The sequence below is a fragment of the Pogonomyrmex barbatus genome, unplaced genomic scaffold, assembly GCF_055798465.1.
Source record: "Pogonomyrmex barbatus isolate J1 unplaced genomic scaffold, ASM5579846v1 scaffold10, whole genome shotgun sequence".
In the NCBI taxonomy this organism is placed as follows: Eukaryota; Metazoa; Arthropoda; class Insecta; order Hymenoptera; family Formicidae; genus Pogonomyrmex; species Pogonomyrmex barbatus.
The window spans coordinates 8,485,759-8,510,905 of record NW_028297099.1 but is presented as its reverse complement, the minus strand read 5'-3'; the positions used below and the strand labels follow the sequence as shown (position 1 = coordinate 8,510,905).

General features: G+C 34.1%; 4 protein-coding genes across 8 annotated transcripts; 3 read left to right on the top strand and 1 right to left on the bottom strand.

Annotated features, from left to right (window-relative positions):
• Window positions 1-3,333: 3,333 nt before the first annotated feature.
• Window positions 3,334-6,874, bottom strand: LOC105423484 (solute carrier family 35 member G1). The gene is made up of 4 exons (XM_089085557.1): window positions 6,736-6,874; window positions 6,409-6,629; window positions 6,195-6,273; window positions 3,334-5,220 (listed from the first exon to the last, which is right to left on the bottom strand). The coding sequence occupies exon 4, from the start codon at window positions 5,216-5,218 to the stop codon at window positions 4,172-4,174; it is 1,047 nt and encodes a 348-aa protein (XP_088941683.1). The 5' UTR covers window positions 5,219-5,220; window positions 6,195-6,273; window positions 6,409-6,629; window positions 6,736-6,874; the 3' UTR covers window positions 3,334-4,171.
• A 2,200-nt stretch (window positions 6,875-9,074) lies between these two features.
• Window positions 9,075-21,822, top strand: LOC105423487 (ATPase family AAA domain-containing protein 2). Of its 2 annotated transcripts, XM_011633242.3 has the most exons (16): window positions 9,075-9,704; window positions 10,245-10,473; window positions 10,674-10,974; window positions 11,052-11,223; window positions 11,304-11,370; window positions 11,453-11,702; window positions 11,785-11,999; window positions 12,088-12,380; window positions 12,662-12,979; window positions 13,070-13,251; window positions 13,369-13,555; window positions 13,771-14,249; window positions 14,321-14,506; window positions 14,696-14,731; window positions 14,966-15,833; window positions 16,313-21,822. In XM_011633242.3, exons 1-16 carry the CDS (start codon window positions 9,699-9,701, stop codon window positions 16,364-16,366), a joined length of 3,843 nt encoding a protein of 1,280 aa, XP_011631544.2. In that variant the 5' UTR covers window positions 9,075-9,698; the 3' UTR covers window positions 16,367-21,822. The 2 variants fall into 2 exon arrangements, with proteins under 2 accessions (XP_011631544.2, XP_011631547.2); XM_011633245.3 differs by lacking the exon at window positions 14,696-14,731.
• LOC105423486 (ATPase family AAA domain-containing protein 2-like) lies at window positions 16,321-24,137 on the top strand. 4 transcript variants are annotated; one of them, XM_011633241.3, is made up of 7 exons: window positions 16,321-16,380; window positions 22,339-22,512; window positions 22,588-22,736; window positions 22,976-23,245; window positions 23,369-23,560; window positions 23,807-23,844; window positions 23,942-24,137. In XM_011633241.3, exons 2-7 carry the CDS (start codon window positions 22,356-22,358, stop codon window positions 24,135-24,137), a joined length of 1,002 nt encoding a protein of 333 aa, XP_011631543.2. In that variant the 5' UTR covers window positions 16,321-16,380; window positions 22,339-22,355. The 4 variants fall into 4 exon arrangements, with proteins under 4 accessions (XP_011631543.2, XP_088926583.1, XP_088926585.1 ...); XM_089070457.1 differs by having other exon boundaries at window positions 23,663-23,844; XM_089070459.1 differs by having other exon boundaries at window positions 23,947-24,084.
• A 115-nt stretch (window positions 24,138-24,252) lies between these two features.
• On the top strand, window positions 24,253-25,082 carry LOC105423485 (uncharacterized). The gene is made up of 3 exons (XM_011633240.3): window positions 24,253-24,388; window positions 24,742-24,874; window positions 24,937-25,082. The coding sequence occupies exons 1-3, from the start codon at window positions 24,338-24,340 to the stop codon at window positions 25,080-25,082; spliced, it is 330 nt and encodes a 109-aa protein (XP_011631542.2). The 5' UTR covers window positions 24,253-24,337.
• The last annotated feature ends 65 nt before the right edge of the window (window positions 25,083-25,147 follow it).

Sequence of the window (25,147 nt, the reverse complement as noted above, 5' to 3'; positions counted from 1 at the left end):
TATGCTCTCCAACCTCTACAACTGCAAGATTTCTGCCATCCAAAATCTTCACCGCCTTTCTACCTTCCTAGTGAACCTTCCTAGTGAACAAGTTTTGAACATGTTTTGTTAATCTGAGCGAGCGTGTTCCGGCAGGAACACCAGGATTTCCAGCATCAGGACTCAGTCACTACATCCAAAGTAAATAGAATTGTTTATTTCTTTCCGGTTTCCTTCCACGCATATCTTCGCAACCCAAGTTATATTTTAACATCCGTAACTTATATTCACTTAATAATGAACAACAGAAGAATTAATCGAAAGACGATTAGATAACAACGACAGGAAGCTAGATTTCAAGCACGAAGCCTATTGAATCAGGCCTATTGCGAATTCCTTCAATCTATCCATTCTAAAATCTAACCACATCGGAGCTTCACCAACGGAGAACAAATCTCACACACCACCGCCGCGAATCCCAACGCTTCGCACTCCATCTCCCGTTTTCCGCCAAACCTCCTCTTCATCCTCGCGAGTTTCGACGCCTCACACTCCATTCCCCGTTTTCCACCAAACCTCCCCTTCACCTTTGCGAGTCTCAACGCCTCGCGCTCCATCACTTGTCTCCTCTCCCTCAATTTCGCAGACGTCGAGCATGGAATTCGTTGGCGAGATTCTACCGGTATCGCCGGTACTCTTTAAAAAAGAACTTATGTTCCGCGACATCCTCTTGCAGTTCCCTATCTCCACCGAGACTCTTCCCCGGGAGTCATTTACAATAGGCCCCGAATCCATCAACCTAACCGCACTCCGGGAGCAACCGGTAACACGCAATCGTCCTGATAACACCACATATATCCCTGGAGTTCCTTATCCCTATTTAGTCTCCGTCCGATATTTCTATAAAATGTTCCCGCCCACAATCCGCAAACTCCATTAATAATCCCACCGAACCTTCCTTTCGTTTCCGACACACACACACACACACACACACACACACACACACACACACACACACATACACACACACACATCGAACTATGTAAAAAGGACATATTATCGAATGTTGACTATTAGTTATTATTATAATTATCTTTACCCGAATGTAATTTTTATTTGATTACGATATACTTATTTATTATGTTACATTAAATTTAATGTTAAATTTAAAATTCGTATACTTCATTTAAAATAAAACCTCGACCATTCCCCCGTTCTAAGGATTGCGCGAGGTCCTGTCCCGGATTAAAGAGATTCGGTTCTCTGACCCAAAAACAGATCGCCGGCTGTGCTGGCGCAGGCATGAGTTACAGCGTCATCGATGTTGTCTCGTTACTCTGTGCTCATAAGGCGCGTTCGACTCACAGGTCGTTGTCTCAGCGACGATCTAAGAGAGCAGAACCAGTTCCATGCGTCCACCCGAGCTCACTCTCTCTCTTAAACAAATTTGCCCTTTCCTTTCCTCCGGAGCTCGGACGTAACAAAAGTGATAGAAAATTGGCGTACAAAATAACTCATAAAAATTATTCATCTGATTGAATTTTCGTTATACAAACATTTAAATAAAATACTTTCTTCATAAATTGAACCTCTACTTACTATTATATTTTCTATATAAACGATTGTTATTGCACAATTGTCATGTAAATTTCAATCATTTCGACTTCAATGTGTCACCAGTTTTACAGTTTTGCATCATTCACTTTGAAAATAGATTCAATTACTAATGTAAACCACATAAAAGAGAAATCCATTTGGTTTTCTGTCAGATGAATACAAACACTTCTACATTGAACGGATGAGAATAATGCCCTTATGAGAATAATGTAAAATTAGCGAGCAAGATAACTCAAAAAAAAACTATTCATCTGATACCATCCTCGCTGTGCAGCCATTTAAGTAAATACTTTCCTCATAAAGTGAACCTCTATTTACTGTTGCACTGGTCTATATAAAGGATTCTTATTGCATTTTTATCATGTGAAAATCCATATTTTCGCCATTTTCACAATATTACATTATTCTCTTTAAAAATAAATTGAATGAATATGTAATCTTACAAAAGAGAAATTTATTTGAGGCCTAGACCAGAAAAACTAGATGAGGGTAGATACAAAAAATTAGATGGGGACTAGATGGGAAAAACTATGTAAAGACTAGATTGGAAAAATTAAATAAAGGCTAGATGGAAAAAAAACTAGGTGGGGACTAGATGGAAAAAACTATGTGGGGGCTAAATGGGAAAAAACTAGATGCAGGCTAAATGGTAAAAACTAGGTGAGGGTTAAATGGAAGAAAACTATGTAAGGGTTAGATGGAAAAAACTAGGTGGAAGCTAGATAGCAAAAAACTGGGAGGATAGATAAGAAAAACTAGCTAGTGGCTAGGATTTTATAATAAATCATTCATTACTGTTACTTGCGTTACTATTTCAATTTTTATCTTTATACGTTTACAAATTTATCAATTTGTAAAATGCACCAATATCTATAAACTAAAATTAATTCAATATAAGATAAAACAAAGCAACATCTTTTTTTTAATTTTGATGTCATCATTAAAAAATCGAACTCTGCAATTATTAAAAAAAAAATAAATATAAAAAGCTTTTTAAATTTTTACTCTGAAACTTTATAAACATAATCATTGTCCATAAATATCGTAATAACTAATTCAATTCAAGATTCTTTCAAATATGAAACATCCGATATAAAAAAAAAAAAAAAAAATTACTCGATCAACCAATTGTAAATATCTATTTTATAACATCCGGATAATTTAAAAAAAAATAAATAAATATTTACCCAAAAATGTTTTTTTTTATGATATCAATCAATAATTAATGTATTATTTTTTTTTCTTACCATCAGACAAAGATAAAGAAACCAGAAATGATTAATCTCATTTTATCGTCAAGTTCAAGCTAATAACTATTAAATTTGTCTAAAATAAAAAAAAATATATATATATATCATCTACATATCACAAATAAATTAATGAACAAACATTAATTGAATTTAAAACCTTTTCCTTTAAATCCTACGTTACAATATCAAAAATAATCGGTAACAGAGAAGAGCCCATAAGAATGTTAAATATCTGTTTTTATATATATATATATATATATAAAACATAATTAATATTAAAATAAAGAACAAATAAATTTTATAATTCCAATAAATTCCTCCGTGAATAGTTTTCTAAAATTCTCAATATAATTCCATCTTTTTCAAATTTCGATCACTAAATCTAAAAAAATATTTGTGAAAAGTAACGTCACATCAAGACATATTAAAACATCGAATTTTTTTTTTTTTAATATTGTGTAGGAGAATGTATTATACAAATTCAAGCTACTATTAACACTTTTCGTTCCTATAATTCTTTCAATTTAAAAACAATTTTGATTGTACAAAAGTCTTCACATTTGGATTTTTACCTTTAATCATAGAAATCTACCATTAATAAAGTAAACTAGAAGTTTAATACAATATTGTCTATACAAAATGAACCAGAACAGATGATAAAATTGAACAAATTATTTAACAAAAATAAGTTAAAAATATAGAAACAAAGTTTTCTCAGATAATGCTTCATTTCTAAAAAATTGAATTTTGATATTTCTTAAGAACATATGCATCCATTCGACTCTCGACTTAATAGCTTTCATTACACATATATTAATATTATTGTGTATACTAATTTCTATTTCAGCAATTTAAATTATTACATTTATTAATAAATTATTAAAACTATTGCAATACAAACATCGTTTGTATATAAATTATTCCACAAATTAAATAAGTATACATTGCTATACACTGGTAACATATTTTAAACTTCGCATTTAAATATTTGATTTTTTTTCTTTTGACTAAAAACAGTTTTCCAATTTCCAATATTTAATTATGTCAAAAAAAAAGAAAAAAAGAATTATAAAAAAAAAGTTTACTCTGTATTTCTGACTTACTTTTATATATTGAACAATTTCCTACTTAATTGTAACACTCCTTCTCTAAATCATACTGTATATAAATTTCTCAATTTTGAAACAGATATTTAAATTTATTCTATTCATTCGGAAAGGTTTTTTACATGTAATTACTTGCTAAATTTTCTATTTTACTATCGACTTTATAATTAGCATTTTTTTTTTTATTTTATCTCTGATGAATAAGAAACATATCGTTATTTATATTATTAAAATTCCAAGAGACCTTTTTATATTTGATGTCTCTGGTAATGAGAGAGCCCATTTTCTTAATCCTGTTAATAAAACTGAGCTTGTGACTAATATAGCACCACCTACGGAATATCGATTTGGTATTTCGTTAAAAAATAATACTTGCCAAAAAAAAGCGAAAACGATATCTGTGGATCTTGCTATGGCCACTGGACCAGCTTGTTCTATCTGAAGAGCTACGGTTAATAAGATTTGACCTGCGAAACTAAATAATGCCAGTGCCACGACCAAAAGTCTATCTGTACCGCAACGTGGCATACATAATGTACCGATTGTCCATGATATAAGTGTAGTTTGTATTAAGGCGAATGAGCCAAAATTTGTCATTATAACGGAGAAATGAAGACCTTTTAATGCGCGTAATAAAACGTATGCGTTTGCACCGAATAAAGTAGCTGAGAAAGCTGCCATAGCACCCCATAAATCTGCGTGCTCTGGTTTAACGTGACCATCTGACAAAGATTTTATGGCATGACCAAAAATTAATGGCGGTCGTGTTATCAATATCACACCGATCAATGTCAGACATACAGTAACGATGTTGAATAGCCCGCAAGGTTCTTTCAAAAATATCCGTGCGAAGATTGCTACGAATACGGGAACGGAAAATACGATAACTGAGGCATCGGCCAATGGCATATGCCTAAATGCATAAAAACTTAACATAAGTCCTGTTGTACCGATGAAACTCCTTAGAATAAGTATTAGTCTACGTCCTTTTGGGAAAGGATGTTCACCTTTATAAATTACAATTGGTATAGCTGGTAATAATACTCCCAAAAATCTAAAAATTGCCATTTCCGCAGGATTTATCTCTACCAAGCTTTTAACGATAACGCTACATAATGAAAAAAACAGTGATGAAAGTGTAGCTAATACTAGACCCATATAAGGACAAGATTTACGCAACTGAATAGAAAACTTTTTTTTATGATTTGTTGTGTTACTCTCCATATCAGCTTCGACTAAATGTTGCAATTCTATATGTTGTGACATATCTGAAACAAAAATAATATTGAAAATAAATATGTAATACATATGTAACATGCAAATAATAAGACAGGAATAATTAAAAATAATTAAATATAAAAAAAAACAGCAAACTAATTAAACTAAATAATATTAAGATTACAATAATGTTCTTATACAAATGTGATTATTATTTGTATTTATTATTAAATAAAAATTTCATAATAATTAAAATTATAAAGATAAACCTAAGATTTTAATAAAATCTTTATATAAAAAAGAATAAACAAAATAAAATTAATTAATTCTATGGCAGATAATGATATCGCGGATAATAATATGTCAGTACAAAATAATTATTTTTACCTTCATGATAAAATCTATTGTAGATAAATAAAAAATAATTATATAAAAAGTAAAAAAGAATAACTTTTTATTCCAAACTTTTCTCAAAAATTTTACTATTAAAGATTAAATTCAATTATCAGAAATTAATATTAAAAGTTGTTTTTTCAAATTCTTTTATCATCTCAATACTCAAGCATAAATAAAAATATCTAGTGTTACTTAAAAAGATAATAAAGAAATAAATAGAAAAAATAAAAGTATAAAACAAAATTATAAAATGTTTGTAAAATATCAGAATTATTTCTTTAAACGGAATATTGTATCTCGATATAGAGTGAAATACTTGAAATATTTAGATATTTTCAGTATATATTTGAATATTATCAAAAAAAACAAATTATTCAATTTAAAAAAAAAGAATATTTGTGGTAATTTTTTTCAAGATTATCATTTCCATTTTTTTAAATATCATCCATGTTTTTTTTTTAAATCCCTTAAAATTTTTTACATGAATTGATTTTTCTTTTCACTATGCATACAAGAGTAATATGATATTAACGAAAAAATAATAATTTTAAAAACATTTTATATCTTATTCCAGCACATTTTGATATAAAATATATTTCCTAAATTATTTTATTTTACTAACACTTACCTATTATATATTAGTGTTACATCTTTAAACATGATAAACAGTCATGAGATTACATAACAATATAGCCACAAGACGTAACCTAATTAAAAAACCAAAAATGAACGATCAAGATATGTTTATAACATGTTGTATAATATTCGTTATATATTAAATATTTATTTAAACTACGTTATGCTATTTGTAAAATTATGTATATATATTTCGTATTATGTACCTAGTTGTCAATTGCCATATTTTAGAAATCATATTGTCAGCTCTAATTAATGATAAACGTCGACAATCGCCACTTTGTTTATAATTCTCATTAATGATAATTTTAATTACAGATATCTTTTATAAATATATATTTCTTTCTATTCCGAAAGAATTATCGTGTCTTTTCTCTCTCTCTCTCTCTCTCTCTCTTTCTTTCTTTCTTCCTCTCTCATGTACACTCTGTTAATATTAAACAATAATAATAATCTTTTTAGTAATGACACTTTTTTTACCATTTCATAGTAGTTTAATTCATTTTAATTATATTTTAATTGTACTTTCTTACATTATCTCTCTTTAAAAGATACAAATTCATATTCACACCTCGAATACAACAAAAGAAGAGAAAATCAAAGTATAGAATATGTAACTAAGGGTGCGTTCGGGCAGCTTGCTACCGTACTATCAACACTAATGCTACCAACTTCGTTCATGGAGCCAAAATAGCCCTAGCAAATTCCATGAACAGTGATAGTTAGTCCCGGTTCCGGTAATTTAGCTTTAAACGGAAATAAGAAATTGACCAATCATAGTCGATTATTCTCCTGTTCTTCGACTATGATTCGTCCATTTCTTATGGTTTAAGGCTTAAATCATCTATTGTAGACCAGGGCGTCAATCATGTTACTTTTCCCCTAAAACGGAAACGTGAAAAGTGAAAAGTTTCACGTGAACTTACAATCATGTACGATTTCGCGGGATCATGTAACTCTCTCAAAAATAAAAATGTAAAATTTTCCTTAGTCTCAATCCACAACAGGTATTTAATCTTTAAGTCGTATAAAATTGACCAATCTAGTCGACTATTCTCTTTTATGTTTTACAATTGTCTTAATATTTTTCGATTATGATTGAATCAATTTCTTATTTCTTACAGCTTAAATCACCCATTGTGAACTGACACTTGCATAGCAGTTATGTTGCTCTTGATAGTCCTTTGATAGCCACGATACTAAAAAAAATTGGTCCGAGATCTCAGATGGAAAGAGAATTGATTAATTGCGTTAATTAATTAGCCAAATTATTAAAAAGCAATCGGTCAATTCTCTTCTCATCCGATATCTCGGATCGATTTCTAGCATCGTGGAAAAGACTATAGGCTGGTCTCATGGTGCTAAAATCTTTGAGTATATAGACATGGAGGAGGAATATTGGCACCGAAAGTGTGTTCAAAGTATGTGCGAGAGAGAAAGATGTACGAGTGATACTCGTCCTTTCTGCGCATGCGTCGAAATTGACGGATACTATAAGCAAGCAATATATAATGTAATGTGAAGAACAATAGGTGAAAAGAACTGTCAAAAACTGGTTGATGATATTATATAGGAATGATATTATATAGGAATGTAATAATGAAATGTTAAATAAATATTAATATATATATATATATATATATAACATAAGAAAATAATTTTTATTGATGTTTAAAATGAATCAATTTTGTTGACTTACGTCTAATATAATCTTTGTGTATTGAATCGGTAGCGCATTTAGCCTCATGGAATAAACGCAAATTAACGTAAATTACAATTATGCTTTTAATAAGTTGCGTTTTATGATTGTCAAACACATCTTGCTGCAAAATGTTCTGTCATTGCACTGTCGTTAAACACTGAATGACAAACATCGTTAAATACTTTCACAATTGTTTTAATATTTTTTCTAATGTGAATTATATTATAATTTGATCGAATAACTATTTCAGAGCATTGTGTTATTTTTATGACATTATCCGAAGAAAAAATTAAATTATCTTTGTTTTTGACAATAATCAAAAGATTGAATCAGTCAATCTTGCAGTGACAAAAGTTGTACAAATGTGACAAATATGTCCTAATAACTTTCTTACAACAAATCCACTGATATATTTAAATACGTCGTACGACATATGGACTGAGTACTGTTAACGTTAATAAATAATTATGGTCAAATATATTAGCAGATAATTGTTTCTCATCAATTTCAATGAATAAGCTATTGCTGCTATGATTTTGCATGCATAGAGACGACGAGTATCACTCGTATATCTTTCTCTCTCGCACATACTTTGAACACACTTTCGGCTTATAGGAAATTATAGAATATAGGAAATTATATTATTTGAGTATATAGACATAGAGGAGGAATTGCCTATATAATATAATTATATTATATAGGCAATTCCTCCTCTATGTCTATATACTCAAAGGCAAAAATCCACAGCGAAACGGAATGTGTGAATCAATCATAACGGAAGAATCAAAAGAAAATTCGTCCATTCTTTTCGTTTTTTCGCTGTGATTGGTTCGCGCATTCCGATCCGCCGTACATTTCCGCGCCATGAGACGCCAGCCTTAGTTCCGCCAATGAAAAACTCTATAACTTCATACGTAGCCTGTTCTACAAGGATGGGACCCGTTTGGCCATGTTGCAATTAATCACCAGCCACTCATAATGTTTGAACAGAGGAAAACTTCTAGGCACCGGCCACTGTGAGTGATTGTGATCAATCGTAGCTCGCGTTCTACAATGCGTCGTGTGTCGCAAGCCACAAAAATTGACCAGTCACAGTGAGGTCGAATGTGGGGAGAATACTTGATTGTGATTGGCTCATTTTTATGACCCACGGTTCATGACACCGAACACGACGCATTGGGTGCTTTCCATGTAGTGAAACAAGTATCATTTTATCCTTGTTAATCATTAAAAGCCATGAAAGATAGAACGATACTTATGTCGACTTGTGTCACTAAATGGAAAGCATTGTAGAATAGGTCGTAGGCGCCATAGACGCCTCGCACACAGGATCTGCATTCATGCGGTTACGCATCCGAGAGTGAGGAGGTTGTGTACATACGTGTCGCGAGCTTTCTATACGAGCGCGTAGTGTGAGTGCGGTGCGCACGCGCGCCGGAGTGAGTTGCGTGTATGCATGTGTGCGTGCGTGAGCGCGCGTGTGTACGGTATAGATATACGGATTTTGCAATTGGAATCAACGCGAAATCCCGTCGTCTCGATCCTCTAACAACATCATTCGGCGCACGCTAACGTCATTCGCGTCGCTCTACTCGACGCCAGACGAGACGGCGAGTTTGCGCGAGCGTAACTTGATACCACAGAGACGACGATTCGGCCAGCATTCTCGCACTTTCCCGAAAGACAATCCCTCGCGCGGTCGTGAATGCAATTCTCCGCTATCCAACGCATATATATGACAGATATTCATAATCTTAACGCTCTCGTCGTATATCGACAACAAGAATTGACCAGATGAAGGTAATTGCCCACCCACCGCGCCCATAAATAAAATCGCCAGAAATGTATAAAAATCACGACAGAGAAAGAAAGGGATAAACAGAGTGAGAAAGAGAGAGAAAGAATAGAGCAAAAGGAATTATATACACGGTGTTGCGTTTGATTGTTTATTGCTAGAAGGATTTCTCTATTTTCTTCCTTCTTGGGAAGTATCGATGTAATTTGATTGTATTAAATTTCATTCAGAAATACGTTAATAATTCTTGCATTGTTTGATTTTTATATTTGTTAACTATTTTAATGAGATATTCTCTTTAAAAAAATCATACTCGAGAGTAACTTGTAAGATAAAAATTGAAAATATTCTTTATCATTTTGAGTTCCCATTAAAACGTTTTGTGTATATGTATTTATTGTTTTCTCTCTCTCTCTCTCTCTCTCTCTGTGTGTGTGTGTGTGTGTGTGTGTGTGTGTGTGTGTGTAGTTTTCTGTATGTGTATACACTCATGTTCCATATAAATGAAAGTGCATCTGGAATTATACAAAGAAATTATTTTGTAGATAATGTCAGATGATGACGCTGCATTGGATTCAATGGATACTGAGGAAGAAATCTTTGCTCCTCGCAATCACAGCTTGGAGTCGAATGTTAGACGACCCAAGAGTTTACGCAAACTGAGGTCACATTCTGGCTCTAATTCACACATAACTAGAAACAATCTGAGTGTACGTCGTAGTACTCGTAATAGAATGCAGACTTATGACAATCTTAATACAAGCTGGATCCTAGGTATCGAACGAATCAATTACGTTTAATATATAAATATCACTTAAATTTAAAGTGAAATATCTACTTTTATTTTTTACTTTATTTATATCCTGTGCATCTAGATGATAAAAAATTTACGTAACATATATTATTATTTTGAAATATTTTGCTTCATTTTTTTGATAATTGCAACTGTTTCAAATGTTTATCGAAATTAATAGGAACGCAAACTTTAAAAGGATACCCTATGTTCCAACAACATCCTTCTTCTTCGGACAAAGAGATGGTAGATGACGTTCCTGGTAGAAAACGTGATGTCCGGGATCGTATGCCTTTGAGATCTCGCGAAAATCATCCGCCTAATAAAAATCCGACGAGACACGTTAGAGACAGAACGGAACATGATCGACAAAATAGTAGAGAACTTCGAGGTAGATCCGATCGCGAGCTCAAAGAAAGGACCGAACCGGAAAAGAATATTGGTGAACAAGCGAGATCAGCGAACGAGGAAAAGGATACTAGGCATGTACTTTAATCAAAATCATTTATCGACGTGCCTAATGAAATTTAATGTAATTAAAATTAAAATGTTTCCTTAGAACAAGAAAATCCGATAGTCCGAGCAGATTCAGAGAAGGTCCTGTAACTAGATTATGTGGAAGTATAATCGAAAAAAGCGAGAAGCCAAAAGTAGAGCAGGAGGAAGCGGATGACGATAGCTCGCGTGAAAGCGAAAAACGGGATAATAATGACAATTCTGAAAATGAAGACGTAAGGAAATTTTTGTAACTTGTTTCTTCAAAAATCTGTGTAAACTGTGTAAATTTGACATATTTATTTATTTTTGCTAGGGATATGAAGATATGTACACACGCATTAAGAGAACGAGGCGCACGGCTCAACGGCAATTGCCAAGAGGTAAGAAAAGAGTTTAATTTTGTCGGTGCGAGGCATTTCTTTTTCTTAAAACATAACGTTATGCATTTATTTACATGTACAGTGGTGGATAGTGATCTAAGTGAATCTTCGGATTCTCCCGGGCCTAGAAAGTATAGTTTACGTCAGAAAAAACCTACTGTAGATAGATTTCAAGCTAATGTAGAGCCAGTTAGGCGTTCCATTAGAGCTCTTAGAAGCGTTCTCAGCAATTCGATGAGAAGAAGAAAGCATAGGAGTAAGAGCACGAGTTCCGCCGATTCTAGTGATTCCGAGCCGCAACGTTATGATAAAAAAAAGGGCAAAAAAGCAAGGTACTTGTGTATATATCACAATAGTGTGTTCGTCGAATAATATCTTTACTAACGTGTACTACGTGTATTAAATATTTAATAGACAATCGGCCATACCGCAAGGTGGTCCACCGGATCGAAAAGCTGACATAAATCCCATCACTTTAGACACGAACATTAGATTTAACGACGTCGGCGGTCTGGAAACTCATATTCACTGTCTTAAGGAGATGGTCATCTTTCCTATGATGTATCCAGATGTTTTTGAGAGATACGACGTTACTCCACCAAAGGGTGTTTTATTCCATGGTCCGCCAGGTACAGAATTGATCACTTTACAATGGAATAGTAAAATTAAAACATATTTGGATTTATTGGTGTTATACAACTTGAAAATTTATTTCAGGGACTGGCAAGACGCTAATAGCGAGAGCCTTAGCAAACGAGTGTAGCCAAGGCAACAAGAAAATGTCCTTTTTCATGAGGAAAGGAGCCGACTGTTTGTCGAAATGGGTCGGAGAGTCTGAACGACAACTGAGATTACTGTTTGAACAAGCTCAACAGATGAAACCGTCCATAATATTTTTTGATGAAATAGACGGTTTGGCTCCTGTCCGAAGTACCAAACAAGATCAGATACATGCTAGTATCGTATCTACACTCTTGGCACTTATGGATGGTCTCAGTGACAGAGGACAAGTAAGAGAAATCTTATTTTAATATTTTATTATTATATCTCGGTATACCGCAAAGCCACGATCTCTGAGCCATGTAAAATATTTTCCCATTTGAAATTCGTATTGATACAAATATTATTCATGCGGAATGTCGGTGGGATTTGATCCTGGTATGATCCTGATATTTTACTTGACAAGAGACAGATTTAGCATTGAGCTCGAGAAGTTATGCTTCAGTTATGCTATACTGTCAAATATTTCCGGTTGAATTTTCTAACTTTCTTATTTTTTTATTTGCAAAAGGTTATAGTTATTGGCGCGACAAACAGAATTGATGCAATCGATCCTGCTCTACGAAGACCCGGTCGTTTCGACCGGGAACTTTTTTTCCCCTTACCGGCCATGAAGGAGAGATTAGAAATTCTGAAGATTCACGTTAACAAGTGGAAAAATCCGCCATCCGATCAATTACTGGAGATACTAGCGGAGAAGGCGACTGGTTATTGCGGCTCGGACTTGAGAGCCTTATGTACCGAAGCAGTACTGCAAGGATTAAGGAGAACTTATCCGCAAATTTATATGACGAACGACAGATTATTGCTAGACCCGGAGAGAGTCGAAGTACATTTTGCAATAGAAATAAAGATCGTTGTATTATCGGAATTATTGTATTTTAAAATTCGTAATATTATTAATTATCTGAATTAACAGGTAAAGAAACGTGACTTTATACAAGCAAGTTCTATGCTTGTTCCGTCGTCGCATAGAGTAGCTCCATGCGCGGGTAGAAAATTGCAACCTTTTATGGAACCACTATTAGCGCCTCCATTAGAAGAATTACTTAATTTGGTAAAAGGAATATTTCCTCAAGCTGTAAATCCCACAATGGCAAAGTAATTATTTTTTTTTTTTTATATATACGTAACATTTTAATAATGATAAAACTATCGATAAAAATACATTTTTACGAAATTTTTATTTACATATTGAAATTTCTTTTTGTTTTATAGAATGAAAAGTGCGAAAGGTATCCATCGCCCAAGATTATTGATTTCGGGCGGTAGTCTGTCCGAGGGTCAGGGACCTCATTTAGCTCAAGCGTTACTATATTGTATGGAACATTTACCAGTTCAGATTTTAGATGTAAGCACGTTATTTGCGGAAAGTGCTCGATCACCGGAAGAAACTTGTGTTCAGGTTACATATCAAGTTTTTAAATTTGCATATTTAAAAATTTCGAAACTCTTTAAATTGCAAATGTGTGATATTGACAAAAAATGTATCATCTTGTTTGTAGTTCTTTTAAATTATGTGAGATTTAACGTTATACCGTTATAGGAAAAAATGTTTTATATAAATTCTTATAATTGAATATCGTAAATCCATAAATTGATAGTTGTTAAATATTGTAGGTGTTTAATGAAGCTACTAGGAACGTACCGTCCGTAATATATATTCGATCGATCAATCAATGGTGGCCTCTCGTGCCAGAAACGGTAAAAGCTGTTTTTTTGTGTCGCATCGCAGCACTTGATCCTTCATTGCCAATTTTAATTCTTGCAACGAGCGACGCGACATACCAAGATCTCCCCGATCAATTGAAAAGTTTGTTTAGTGAATTGCGCGGGGAAGCATATTCCATGAAGACTCCTACCACCGAACAAAGAAGAAAATTTTTCCGACCCATTTTTATGGTCCAGAGTCTAAGACAACCACCGGTCAAAAGCAACAAAGTAGAAGTTTTAGAAACACTGCCATTAGCACCGAATCCATTGCCAAAAAAATTAACGGAAGAGGAAAAACAGATCATGTATGAGAAGGACGAAGTGTCTCTAAGAGAACTACGAATTTTCTTAAGAGAAATATGCGCTAAATTAGCGAGAAATCGACAGTGAGCCTCGTTATCAATTTCAGATTTTTTTTTACAACATCGCGCAAATTCGATGAAATATTATGTTTCAGATTCTTTATGTTTACAAAGCCGGTGGACACGGAGGAAGTACCGGATTACAATCTGATAATAAAGCAACCTATGGATCTGGAGACGATGATGACCAAAATCGACATGAATTGCTACCTATGTGCTCGCGAATTTCTTGACGACATCGATCTCATATGCAGAAATGCCCTAGAATATAACCCAGACAGGTCAGTAACTGAATCGCGAAACGATCTTTCTGAGATTTCTTGAGTCGGTCGAGGAAAACAGTCATACGAGTCTCGTGCGAAAATATCTTCGTTACAGAAGGTTATCGATATTGTGCTATAACTTAAGATTCTTTTCTAGATACTGTCTTTTTTCTATACTGACATTCATATTGTGTGTTTTCATGTCAGCTTACGTGATAGGCCCTCCCTCGGAATATTAAAGAGGTAGTTGAGCTTTTTGCTGTTTATCCGTAATGCTGTTATCGCTCCGTAGATAATAGTGGTTTTCAATTTAGAACGCACCATAATCGTTGATGTTTTGCTAGACACACCATTACGACTAATTTATCATGCATCATTGAAGACCACTCCCATTAGTTGTTACGCTTTCTATCAATGGAATGTCAAAATACGAATTTTATATTGTGCTATTAATAAGCTTTTATTCTCTTTCCACAGGGATCCCGCGGACAAATTGATAAGACATCGAGCGTGTTCTTTGCGCGATAATGCTTACGCTTTAATAAAAGCCGAATTGGACTCCGATTTCGAGGACAAGTGTCGCGAAATTTCGAAGACTCGCCGAATTTTAGAAAATAATTGTGATAATGAGGAGAACAAAAATTCCAAATCGGAAACTACTACGACGACGAACGAGCGAGCGGAAAAGAAGGAGTCTGTAAATTCTAGTCATTCTCTCGTCGTGAACGGAAAGAAATTCGGTAGTTCGAGGAAGCGTAAAATACCTGCCTGGGCGCGCGGTTACGTAAAGAAAGTACATAAGAAGAGGAAGATCGCTTTCGATGAGAACGTTACCGAAGCGGTCGCAAATAAATCATTAAGCAATGAGACTACTACTAGTATTGATTTAGAAAAATTCCAAGAATTCGAAACTGAGGCGAACAGCGTTTTGAATGGACATATGGGATTGTTTGACAATACCGATTCGGAGAATGATTCGCAGAACGAAAATTCAAAGGGGAGTCAAAACTGCACTATTACGGATCAACGAATAGATAACCTTGATCAAATGGAGATATGTTTCGTGGAGGAAGATAAACCATCGGGAAATGCCGACTCGAGTTCATCATCCCGACGCGAAAGTATAGACGAATTGTCATTTGCTATCGAGAGCGATACTAGTCGAGATAAGATCGAAGAAAATGAGAAAGTAATAATTGATAAACTCGAACTCGAAAATGCGTGGCATTTTACCGTTGATGTAACGAAGGAGTTTCCTGTCGAGGTATTGTGCGACATCTATGTGCAGTTAAGCAGATGCGTTGGGAAATATGCTCAGAAATACGATAGAAAATCACTGCCAAAGGTAAATGCACTAACTATTATCGACAGGATACTATTAAAAACTATTTATCTTGGACAAATTTTCGTTACTATTAAAGATACTTTGGGGGTTCGAAAATAATTGAAGATTATCGATATTATTGATTATATAAATAATATAAATTTTTATTTAATTGATATTTTAATAAATATTGATGTTAGTTTTTATTTTTACATAAATATATAAATAATGCATGATTAAATTCATAATTTTTTATCATGCGAATATTTCATGAACACGCATACGCTATATTTTACATACGTGCGTAATTATCATTTCTATAGATGAATAAGTGTGGAAATAATAACTATAAAAATGTAATTTTTAGTAAAATTGTTTGAATTTTAACAGTCACATGAAAAAAAATTTCAAATTGTTGATCTTTAACAGTTTGTCGATGTAATTATAAAAATTAGAAAAAGTACAGAAAATGAAAATATAATAAAATTATTTATTTACAGGACTTGCTCAAGGAGGTGGAAAAGTTTACAGAGTACAAGTCACAGCGTCAGTAAAGTACAACACACAGGTAATGAGATTATATGGAAGAAAATGCATATTGCTGACAAGATGAATATACGTTTATTATGACACCTCAGCCACACATCAGGAGGCTTTTTTTGTATATTTATACTGAACCGAGTGTTATCATTGTTATATCGAAACTTTGGAATGCTATATTTCTTAGTTGTTATACTGCCAGAGTCTTTAGATAAATAATAACGTATATCTGCAAAGCAATCGCATTTGTTGTGTAAGATAACAGGCAATTAGTTTTAAATTAAATATTGAGTTCCAGGTATATAATTCGATTGGATTTTGTACATATTCTAAAAATGCTGTAAATGTCCAATCATGTGATTATTGATATTTCATATGAAAAATAAGATAAGATGATGTCAGGATTCTCAATCATATAGCTGGAGTAATAACAAAAACCGAGTTTTATATTGGCGTCTTTTATTGCTATTATTGTGTGTGTGTGTGTGTGTGTGTGTGTGTGTGCGTGCGTGCGTGCGTGCGTGCGTGCGTGCGTGCGTGCGTGCGTGCGTGCGTGCGTGCGTGCGTGCGTGCGTGCGTGCGTGCGTGCGTGCGTGCGTGCGTGCGTGCGTGCGTGCGTGCGTGCGTGCGTGCGTGCGTGCGTGCGTGCGTGCGTGCGTGCGTGCGTGCGTGCGTGCGTGCGTGTATGCATGTATGCGTGTATGTATATTACAAATTTAATTTGATTTATCTTTTAATAAATAAAATGTGCAAATTTGTTTATTTATTCTCATTATCATTGACATTATAATGAAATGAATAAGGAATATTATTTTTCTTATTATTATTACATTTAAAAATTACACTTTCACATTTAAGGTTTTCACATTTTTATCACAATGATTGTATAAAAGTGATGAAACAAATCAGGCAGTAACAATAAATTGCTAGCTTTTTTGCATATTTTTTTTAAGATAATTGTTAATTTTTATTTGTGAACATCTTTAGCGAAAGATTTTAGATATGGAAGGTTAAATTAAAAACTTTTATTTTATTAGATAAATGTGTGCGTGCCTGCGTGCCTGCCTGCGTGTGAAACAAGAAGATTCAATTTTAATTTAATCAATAATATATATACATATACTATATATATAGATATATGTATATATATATATATATATGTAACATAAAGTGTGTGTGTGTGTGTGTGTGTGTGTGTGTGTGTGTGTGTGTGTGTGTGTGCGCGCGCGTGTGTGTGTGCGTGTGTGTGTGCGTGTGCGTGTGCGTGCGTGCGTGCGTGCGTGCGTGCGTGCGTGCGTGCGTGCGTGCGTGCGTGCGTGCGTGCGTGTGTACACATACACATATATAGACATTTTGCAAAAATTATTTTTCTCTCAATTTTTTTAAATTATATTGGTTATACATATAGAAAAAATGGAATTGTGGGAATTGATACATTGTATACTTAATTGTTTGTCCAGCTAAATTTGTTGAATGTGCATTAACATGGCAGATTGTTGTCAATCTTTGGATTATCATCACTTTAAATATTTATAACATTTTAATACATTGCTGATGAGGAACGATTCCAAGTATCCGTCTTAAATAAGAATTACACATAGGGAAAGCCGAAATACAAAATGTGTATTTCCTTATATTTGTTATACATAAGATTGTGATTTTCTCTTCGTCTATCAATATATCTTACGCTACAGAATGTATCAATTCAAATTGTCATTATCAGTATAAGAAGATACGTATGAACGTATAAAAATATACGTATAGATCTAAGAGCTTATTGTCCCAAGAGAAAATCCGTATAAAAGGATTCTTTAATTTTCATTAAAAATCATGAAGATTATTCAAAGTTACCATGTTTAACTCTTAACCGGGCGCGCCTCGTGACCGAATGTTAGTGGACGGCACTGAGTGCTGCATCACAAATTTATTGTTAATAATTGAATAAATAATTGGATGATCGTCACAAAAACAAGTAAAATATATTTATAATAAAATGTAATATTAAAATTTTGTGTCTATTTTCTTATAGAAAAGACCTGCATTATCAATGATTTTTCAGAAAAACGAATTTTGCGGCACTCAGTGCCGCGGCGCGCTCGGTTAAGGGTTAAAGAAACATGAGATAATCATAATCGATGTAACAATATTATTATATAAAAACAATCGAATGATTTATATTATTTGTTCTAGTTAAATGGCTTTTTTCTTGCGATGACAACTTTTGATTCATTCTTATCTATGCAATTCATTTCATATAAAATATTTTAATATATATTCGTGACTAATAATCTGCAATTTAATAGACCAAAGTTGTAAAAAGTATAAAGCTTAACTCGTTGAAGATGGAAACAGGGCACTTAATACACGCATATACGCGCGCGCGTGCTCACACACACACACACACACACACACACACACACACACAACACGTACATTATTATAAATATGAAATACCTCGATAAAAAAAAGTATATGTATGTATGTATTGTGTGTGTGTGTGTGTGTGTGTGTGTGTGTGTACACGCGCGCGCGCGCGCGCACACACACACACACACACACAGGTATATATGATACAGTGGCGGCTAGTTAGTCATGTTTAGATCAGTTCTAAAGACTCTGAGAGATGAATGATTCTAATTGCAAAATTAATCGTTCGCGCATTGGATATCGAAAGAAATGAGTCGCAACAATTAATACACGTTAAATATCTAGCTTATTCAAAGAATTGGTATAAAGGAAAAGACAACTCAATTTGATTAAAACTTTTTTCAGAAAAAAAGTAATATTAAGTTAATAAATATTGAAGCGATAACGAAATAAAAAGTTGAGACTTCCAAGCTTTTGAATATCTAGCCGTCGCTCTACAAAATATCCTAGAACTATCGCACTTTCTTCTATTCAATTTTCTATTTATTTTTTTTCAGTCATTTCAATTTTCTTGTCTACCTGTATTCCAATAATGTAAAAGATAGAGTTGAGAAAATAATTTAAAAAAATAATTAGTTACTGTTATTAATTACTGATTCTAAAAAGTAATTCGTTATCGTTATTGTTATTTAAAAAAGGAATGATTTTTTCATTACCTTTTCCATTATATTTTAATACTAATACAGGATCAAATTAAATAAAAAATTTATTTTTCTGATATTTTTAACTGATATTTTAAACTTTATCTCTTGATAAAAAGAATAATAAAACTTTTTATTTTAAATTCGCAAAATCACAAAAAATTTAAAAGATTTAAAAGATTTAAAAATTTAAAAAATTTAAAAGATTTTAAAGTGTTCGAAATGCAAATAAGAAGCTTATTTTTATTAAATTCATCAATATAGTCAAACTCATATAGTCAAACATTTGTTTTCCTATCCTCAATTCTATATTTACACAAATATTACAAATTTACAAATTTTACAAACTTACAAATTTTTAAAGGCCAGTATTTATAAAGTCTGTTCTTATGCCAATTCTTATGCTCTGTAATTTATTTATGATAAACTATTTTTAAATATAACAACGGATTATGAATATCGATTGGACATTGAATAAACAAACAAGATAATATTATGGCTAGTGTTCATAATCGATTCTTATATTTAAAATTGTCTCGAGTACATAATTAAGATCTCATAAACCAATCACGGAATTGGCAACTTAAGACATTATTTAAAATGATGTTAAAATTAGAACGGATTATGAATATTGACATATGTCATAAATAGATTCAAAATATAAAAGATAACGATAAAAATAACTTAAATTCGTTACTATTATTGGAATAAATGCACCCGTGAAATGTGTTACAGTTATTTAAAAAGAAATAACGCCGTTATCAGTTCGTTATCAAAAAAATTGGCTATAACGGTAATGCGTTACTTTCCAACCCTGGTAAGAGATTATCTTATTTTCAATCTCTTAATAACTTCTTGATTTCAAAGTAACTGCCGTTATCATTATTCGGGAATCAAATGTTTCATACTGGCGAAGAACTGTGACGATTCTGGGAAACTTTGTGTTGTATGTACATGTATAAATATTAACGAATGTTTAGGATATTGCCTTTCCCAGATTCCCAGATGTATTGGTTGTGACTTGCTGTAATTGATAATGATTAGTTACCAGACGAAGTCGTATGGGAAAACTCGTTTTCACTTAAGCTGTCACGCAGCCTGTAAAAGCAAATTTTTTCCGTGACTAATAATATATCGTTAAACGTTCGTATCGTTTAAACGATATATCGGAAGCAAACGTACATACAGGGCGCAATCCATCCTTTCCTATTCAAACCGTACAATCGAGAATAGGAGCTATAGTAAATAAAAAAAAAAAAAAAAAAATAAAGAAATAAAAAAAAAAAGAGGAAAAACTCAATAAATCTCATGTGATCCGACGAGTAATATCTTTATTAGGGATATTGTCATTGTTGTTAAAATGTGAATTTTTCGTTCGCGGGCGCGCGATAAGAAGGTAGTCTATAAGTTTTATTAAATAGCGCGTCCATTTCTCACATCAGGTGATGCATTCATAATGAAGAAATTTTTGTAATTAGTGTATAAGAATTCGCTCCATTCGGCGATTGGATCATTCGTCGAATTCGGTTGTATTACTTGTGAAATTGTCTAGTGAGTAGAATCGAAAAGACTGAGGTTTAGAAGGAAAAAAGGTAGAAACATTCGCTATTACGCGTGTAACGTATATGTTCTCGATTCTCAACAGAAAAGAAAGAAGATTAGAAAAGGAAGATAAAGAGAAACAAGTCGAATCACCACCAATTTTCTTGCACGTGCGACGACGATGCTCCGAGTCGATGGGGAATCGTACGAGTACCCCGTTTCCGCCAAAAAAAATTAACGACAGATAATGCTCCAGTAAAACTGTTTTCCCGCATATAAATAATGCAACTGTACTCGGAAAGTATTCAAGAAAATACGAAAAAGTTACGCAGATGTACCGCGATTTTTCTTCTAACACCTACAAGATTTACATTCCGCTTTCGAAGTAAAAAAAAAATCCGAAAGAAACGCGTTTACATTCTTGGTGCTGTACATTTTTGACATCGCATCGTTGTATCATCGGGTCGAGAAATTATCTCGCAAACACTGCCGATTACGGACGAATGAACCACAGATACCGCACCCACTCCTATACGAATAAACACGTTCATCTGTCTCTCTCTCTCTCTCTCTCTCTCTCTCCCCCCCCCCCTGAAAACATCCCTTAAGCTACTCTCTACGAAGGAACGAAGTATTAACGCACTCGAGCTGTAGCATATCAAGTTTGGCAATTTTTTTCCATTGACGACGAATACGCGGAGTAGATGGTAGCCTTAAGAATTTAGACGCATACACGACAAAGTTGTAAAAGATACAGACGAAAAGCGACGAGATGCATTCACTGCCTTATTTATTTTATCATGTAATACATTTTATTGTCATATATTATAGCGAAATAAAAATTTCATAATATAACCGAATATATCTGCTGGCGGATTCGTTTGCTCTCTCTCCCCCTCCCCCTCCTTCTCCTTTACCCTTTTCGCCCCGTTCCTTTTTATCTCACCCATCATATATTTTTTTAATCCGTTTGATACATTTTTTATTTAAAACAGTTATATATATATATATATATATATATATATATATATATATAAACTTTTTATATATAAATTTTTTTATCTCCGTAGCGCGAAACATACGAACGCTACTCGTGTCGATACTACAATCGATCCGCCCGACTTCTCGTCTGTCGGCTGGCGAACACGTCAGGAATAATGTTGAAATTAAGCAGTAGATTCCCATAATTCCGAATAACTCGCTCGCGTAAAAATTCCAGTGACGATACCGATCACAGGATTCACCTCAGCATGTGCGAAATAAATTAGAAGACGTCGACGACAGTAACTGAAATTTCGCGCATTGGGATTATATACGCGGATTGACGGAGGCGAACAGGGATAGAGGTAGATTGGCGATTCTTTCTGGATTTCTAGTCTGTCGAGAGACAAGGATGTCCGGCATGGCGAAAGATTTCTCTTGCGTCGGAGGACTGGAGAAACATATCAGAATTGTGAAGGAAATGGTCCTGTTTCCGCTGATGTACGGCGATGTGTACGTGAAATTCAATCTCAGACCGCCACGTGGTTTACTGTTCCATGGCCCTCCAGGTATAGTATCGCCAGGTATAGTATCTGCTGCTAATTAGCGCCGCTAATTAATCTCTTATATATTTCGTCCTTTAGGAACAGGAAAAACTCTCGTAGCCAGCGCATTGGCGACGGAATGCAGCAATTCCGAGCGCAAAGTCTCTTTTATCTCACGCAAGGGTTCCGACTGTCTCAGCAAATGGGTCGGCGAGAGTGAAAAAAAACTCGAGAAGATATTCTCGTTGGTCGGTGAAATTTAATCTTTACAATTCCTATCAATCCCGCTTATTCTTAAATTTCTATATATGACGTCCAGTTCAGAGACTTAAGTAGAAGATTTAAGATCCGAGTTATTCTTGACTTGATTCTTGAGAAACTTGTGAGCAAATTAGTAGTAAAGTCAAATCTCCATGAAAAGTTTTATCTATCTATTTAAGAATAAGTCTTGTTTGTTTCTGAAGAAATGACTGTTCTTTTTCTTTAGGCACGACAGACGAAGCCGTGTATTATTTTTTTCGACGAGGTTGACGGTCTCGCGCCTGTGAGGTCTAGTCGACAGGACTTTGTCCATACCAGTGTGGTCTCTACTCTCCTGGCTCTGATGGACGGTCTAGACAATAATTCCGAGATTATAGTAATAGGCGCGACTAATAGGATCGATGCGATAGATCCAGCTCTGAGAAGACCTGGCAGATTTGACAAAGAGCTATATTTTCCCTTGCCTTGTTACAGTGCCAGAAAGGAGATACTTTCGGTTCGTCGTTAATCGTTTTCACTCGTTAGAAGATCAGGAGAAAGAAAATAAATAAACGTTATTTAAGGTTTATTAACGTAAAACGAACACGTTAACTTTCCGTAAAATGTTCGATGATTATAGGTGCACATTAAAAGCTGGAAACAGAAACCAGCGCAAAAATTCTTGGCGTATTTGGCGTCGAAGACTTTAGGATTTTGCGGCAGTGATTTGCAAGCTCTTTGTGCCGAAGCGGTTATGTGTTCCGTTCGTAGGAATTATCCACAGATCTATAATTCCAAGTCTAAGTATCACATCAATGAACGCCATCTTAAAGTAAGACATCTAAGACGAGATTATTTTATTATTAAATATTATATTTTACGATATATTTTACATTATTCACATCGAGCGGGATAATTAACGAGAGAAATGTAGGTAGAGAAAGAAGATTTCTTGAAAGCGTGTAGGAACATCGTGCCCGCGTCGCACCGCGTTATCGTCGCCCCGATCAAGTGTTTATCTTCCAAGATTCAACCATTGTTACAAGAGAACCTAATAGAAATCCTATCGCGCTTACAGATACTTTGTCCAGTCGGAATGCTGACTTCCGATAGCATGTAAGTAAGACAAACGTAAGACAAATGGGAACAAAAATTATTTAATTAATTAATTAATTAATTAATTAATTAATTACTAATCCGTGCATGATCGCAGTACAGGCGAGGCCATGTCCAAGTCGAGAGATTGCCCGCGAATTTTGTTGTGCGGTGACGACGATTCCCACACACGTCATCTGGGACCGGCGTTGCTGCATAATCTGGAACATCTACCGTGTCACATCCTGGATGTCACGACGCTGTTCGAGGAAACGGGCAAGGCGGCTGAGGAAGCCATGATACAAGTAGACTGAAACCGCTTCTTTTCTGGCCTTGAAAAAAATGTCAGACGTTAGTCGTTTTGTTAATGTAATAATAGAAGATCAAGACCGCGCGTCGTACTTTACCGGCGTTGCTCTATGTGCCCGGCATCCTGACTTGGTGGGATTTGGTAGATGAGACGGCTAGAGTGGTTTTTACCTCCTTATTGCATGGTCTCGACCGATCGGTATACATGCTCGTGTTGATGACCGCCCAGTGTCGACACGTTAATTTGCCGTCGGAGGTTAATAATCTTGTTGTTTTAGTAACATGCTTTCATTTAATCTTATTCTCGATTTTATCCATAATATTTTGCATTTAAATTTATATTAATGAAGACACAAGAAGACTAAAAATAGTAGAAGGGAATTTTATAGAATTGTTTTTAAAAAAAGTGGCTCAAACGAAATAACAGTATTGATTTCAAACCAAATTAATTTTTGAACCAAATTATTAATTTTTTGTTCATATAATTTTTAAAACGTAACTGGATTAATTTCATAGAATTTCATAACTTTAACTTAACTTAATTAAAAAGAATAAGCTAATTCAGCCAACTCTGTTTGCACAATTATCTGCTTGCACCGCTTGATCCAGATTGCTGAATTGTACGACGATAATCGCGGCGAGATATATGAAGTGAAATCGCCATCGCCGCAAAAACGACGTTCCTTTTTCAAGCAATTGTTTAATGGAAAATCCGATAATCTTTCCGATCGCTCTTCGCAAGGTAATTATTTGTTTAACAATGTATAATCATTAAGTAGTAAACTGAATTTCCAACAAACGCAGTGGATCTGGTGCCAATATCATATCCAAAGAAGTTGAAGAGCGAAAATAGAAGGCTGAGAAGCCACGTACACTCCGCCGATTCCAATGGATTATTAGGTATGTTTTTAGCGTATAAGTTTTTACATGCGATATTTATCGGCTTTTAATGTGCATCGTGATGGGTCTCGAAGTGATTAGCGCGGCACATTCGACCAGAAAGATTAAAACGCAT

Bases quoted from the DNA above. Each gene is read 5' to 3' on its own strand.
- LOC105423484 (XM_089085557.1), bottom strand. From the start codon at position 5,218: ATGTCACAACATATAGAATTGCAACATTTAGTCGAAGCTGATATGGAG.
- LOC105423487 (XM_011633242.3), top strand. The intron at 10,474-10,673 runs GTATCGAACGAA...CGAAATTAATAG, and splicing joins TAATACAAGCTGGATCCTAG to GAACGCAAACTTTAAAAGGA. The intron at 14,732-14,965 runs GTAGTTGAGCTT...CTCTTTCCACAG, and splicing joins TCCCTCGGAATATTAAAGAG to GGATCCCGCGGACAAATTGA.
- LOC105423486 (XM_089070457.1), top strand. From the start codon at position 22,356: ATGTCCGGCATGGCGAAAGATTTCTCTTGCGTCGGAGGACTGGAGAAA. The intron at 22,513-22,587 runs GTATAGTATCGC...TTCGTCCTTTAG, and splicing joins ACTGTTCCATGGCCCTCCAG to GAACAGGAAAAACTCTCGTA. The intron at 23,845-23,941 runs GTAAGTAAGACA...GCATGATCGCAG, and splicing joins ATGCTGACTTCCGATAGCAT to TACAGGCGAGGCCATGTCCA.
- LOC105423485 (XM_011633240.3), top strand. From the start codon at position 24,338: ATGCTCGTGTTGATGACCGCCCAGTGTCGACACGTTAATTTGCCGTCG. The intron at 24,389-24,741 runs GTTAATAATCTT...CGCTTGATCCAG, and splicing joins ACGTTAATTTGCCGTCGGAG to ATTGCTGAATTGTACGACGA. The intron at 24,875-24,936 runs GTAATTATTTGT...CAACAAACGCAG, and splicing joins TTCCGATCGCTCTTCGCAAG to TGGATCTGGTGCCAATATCA.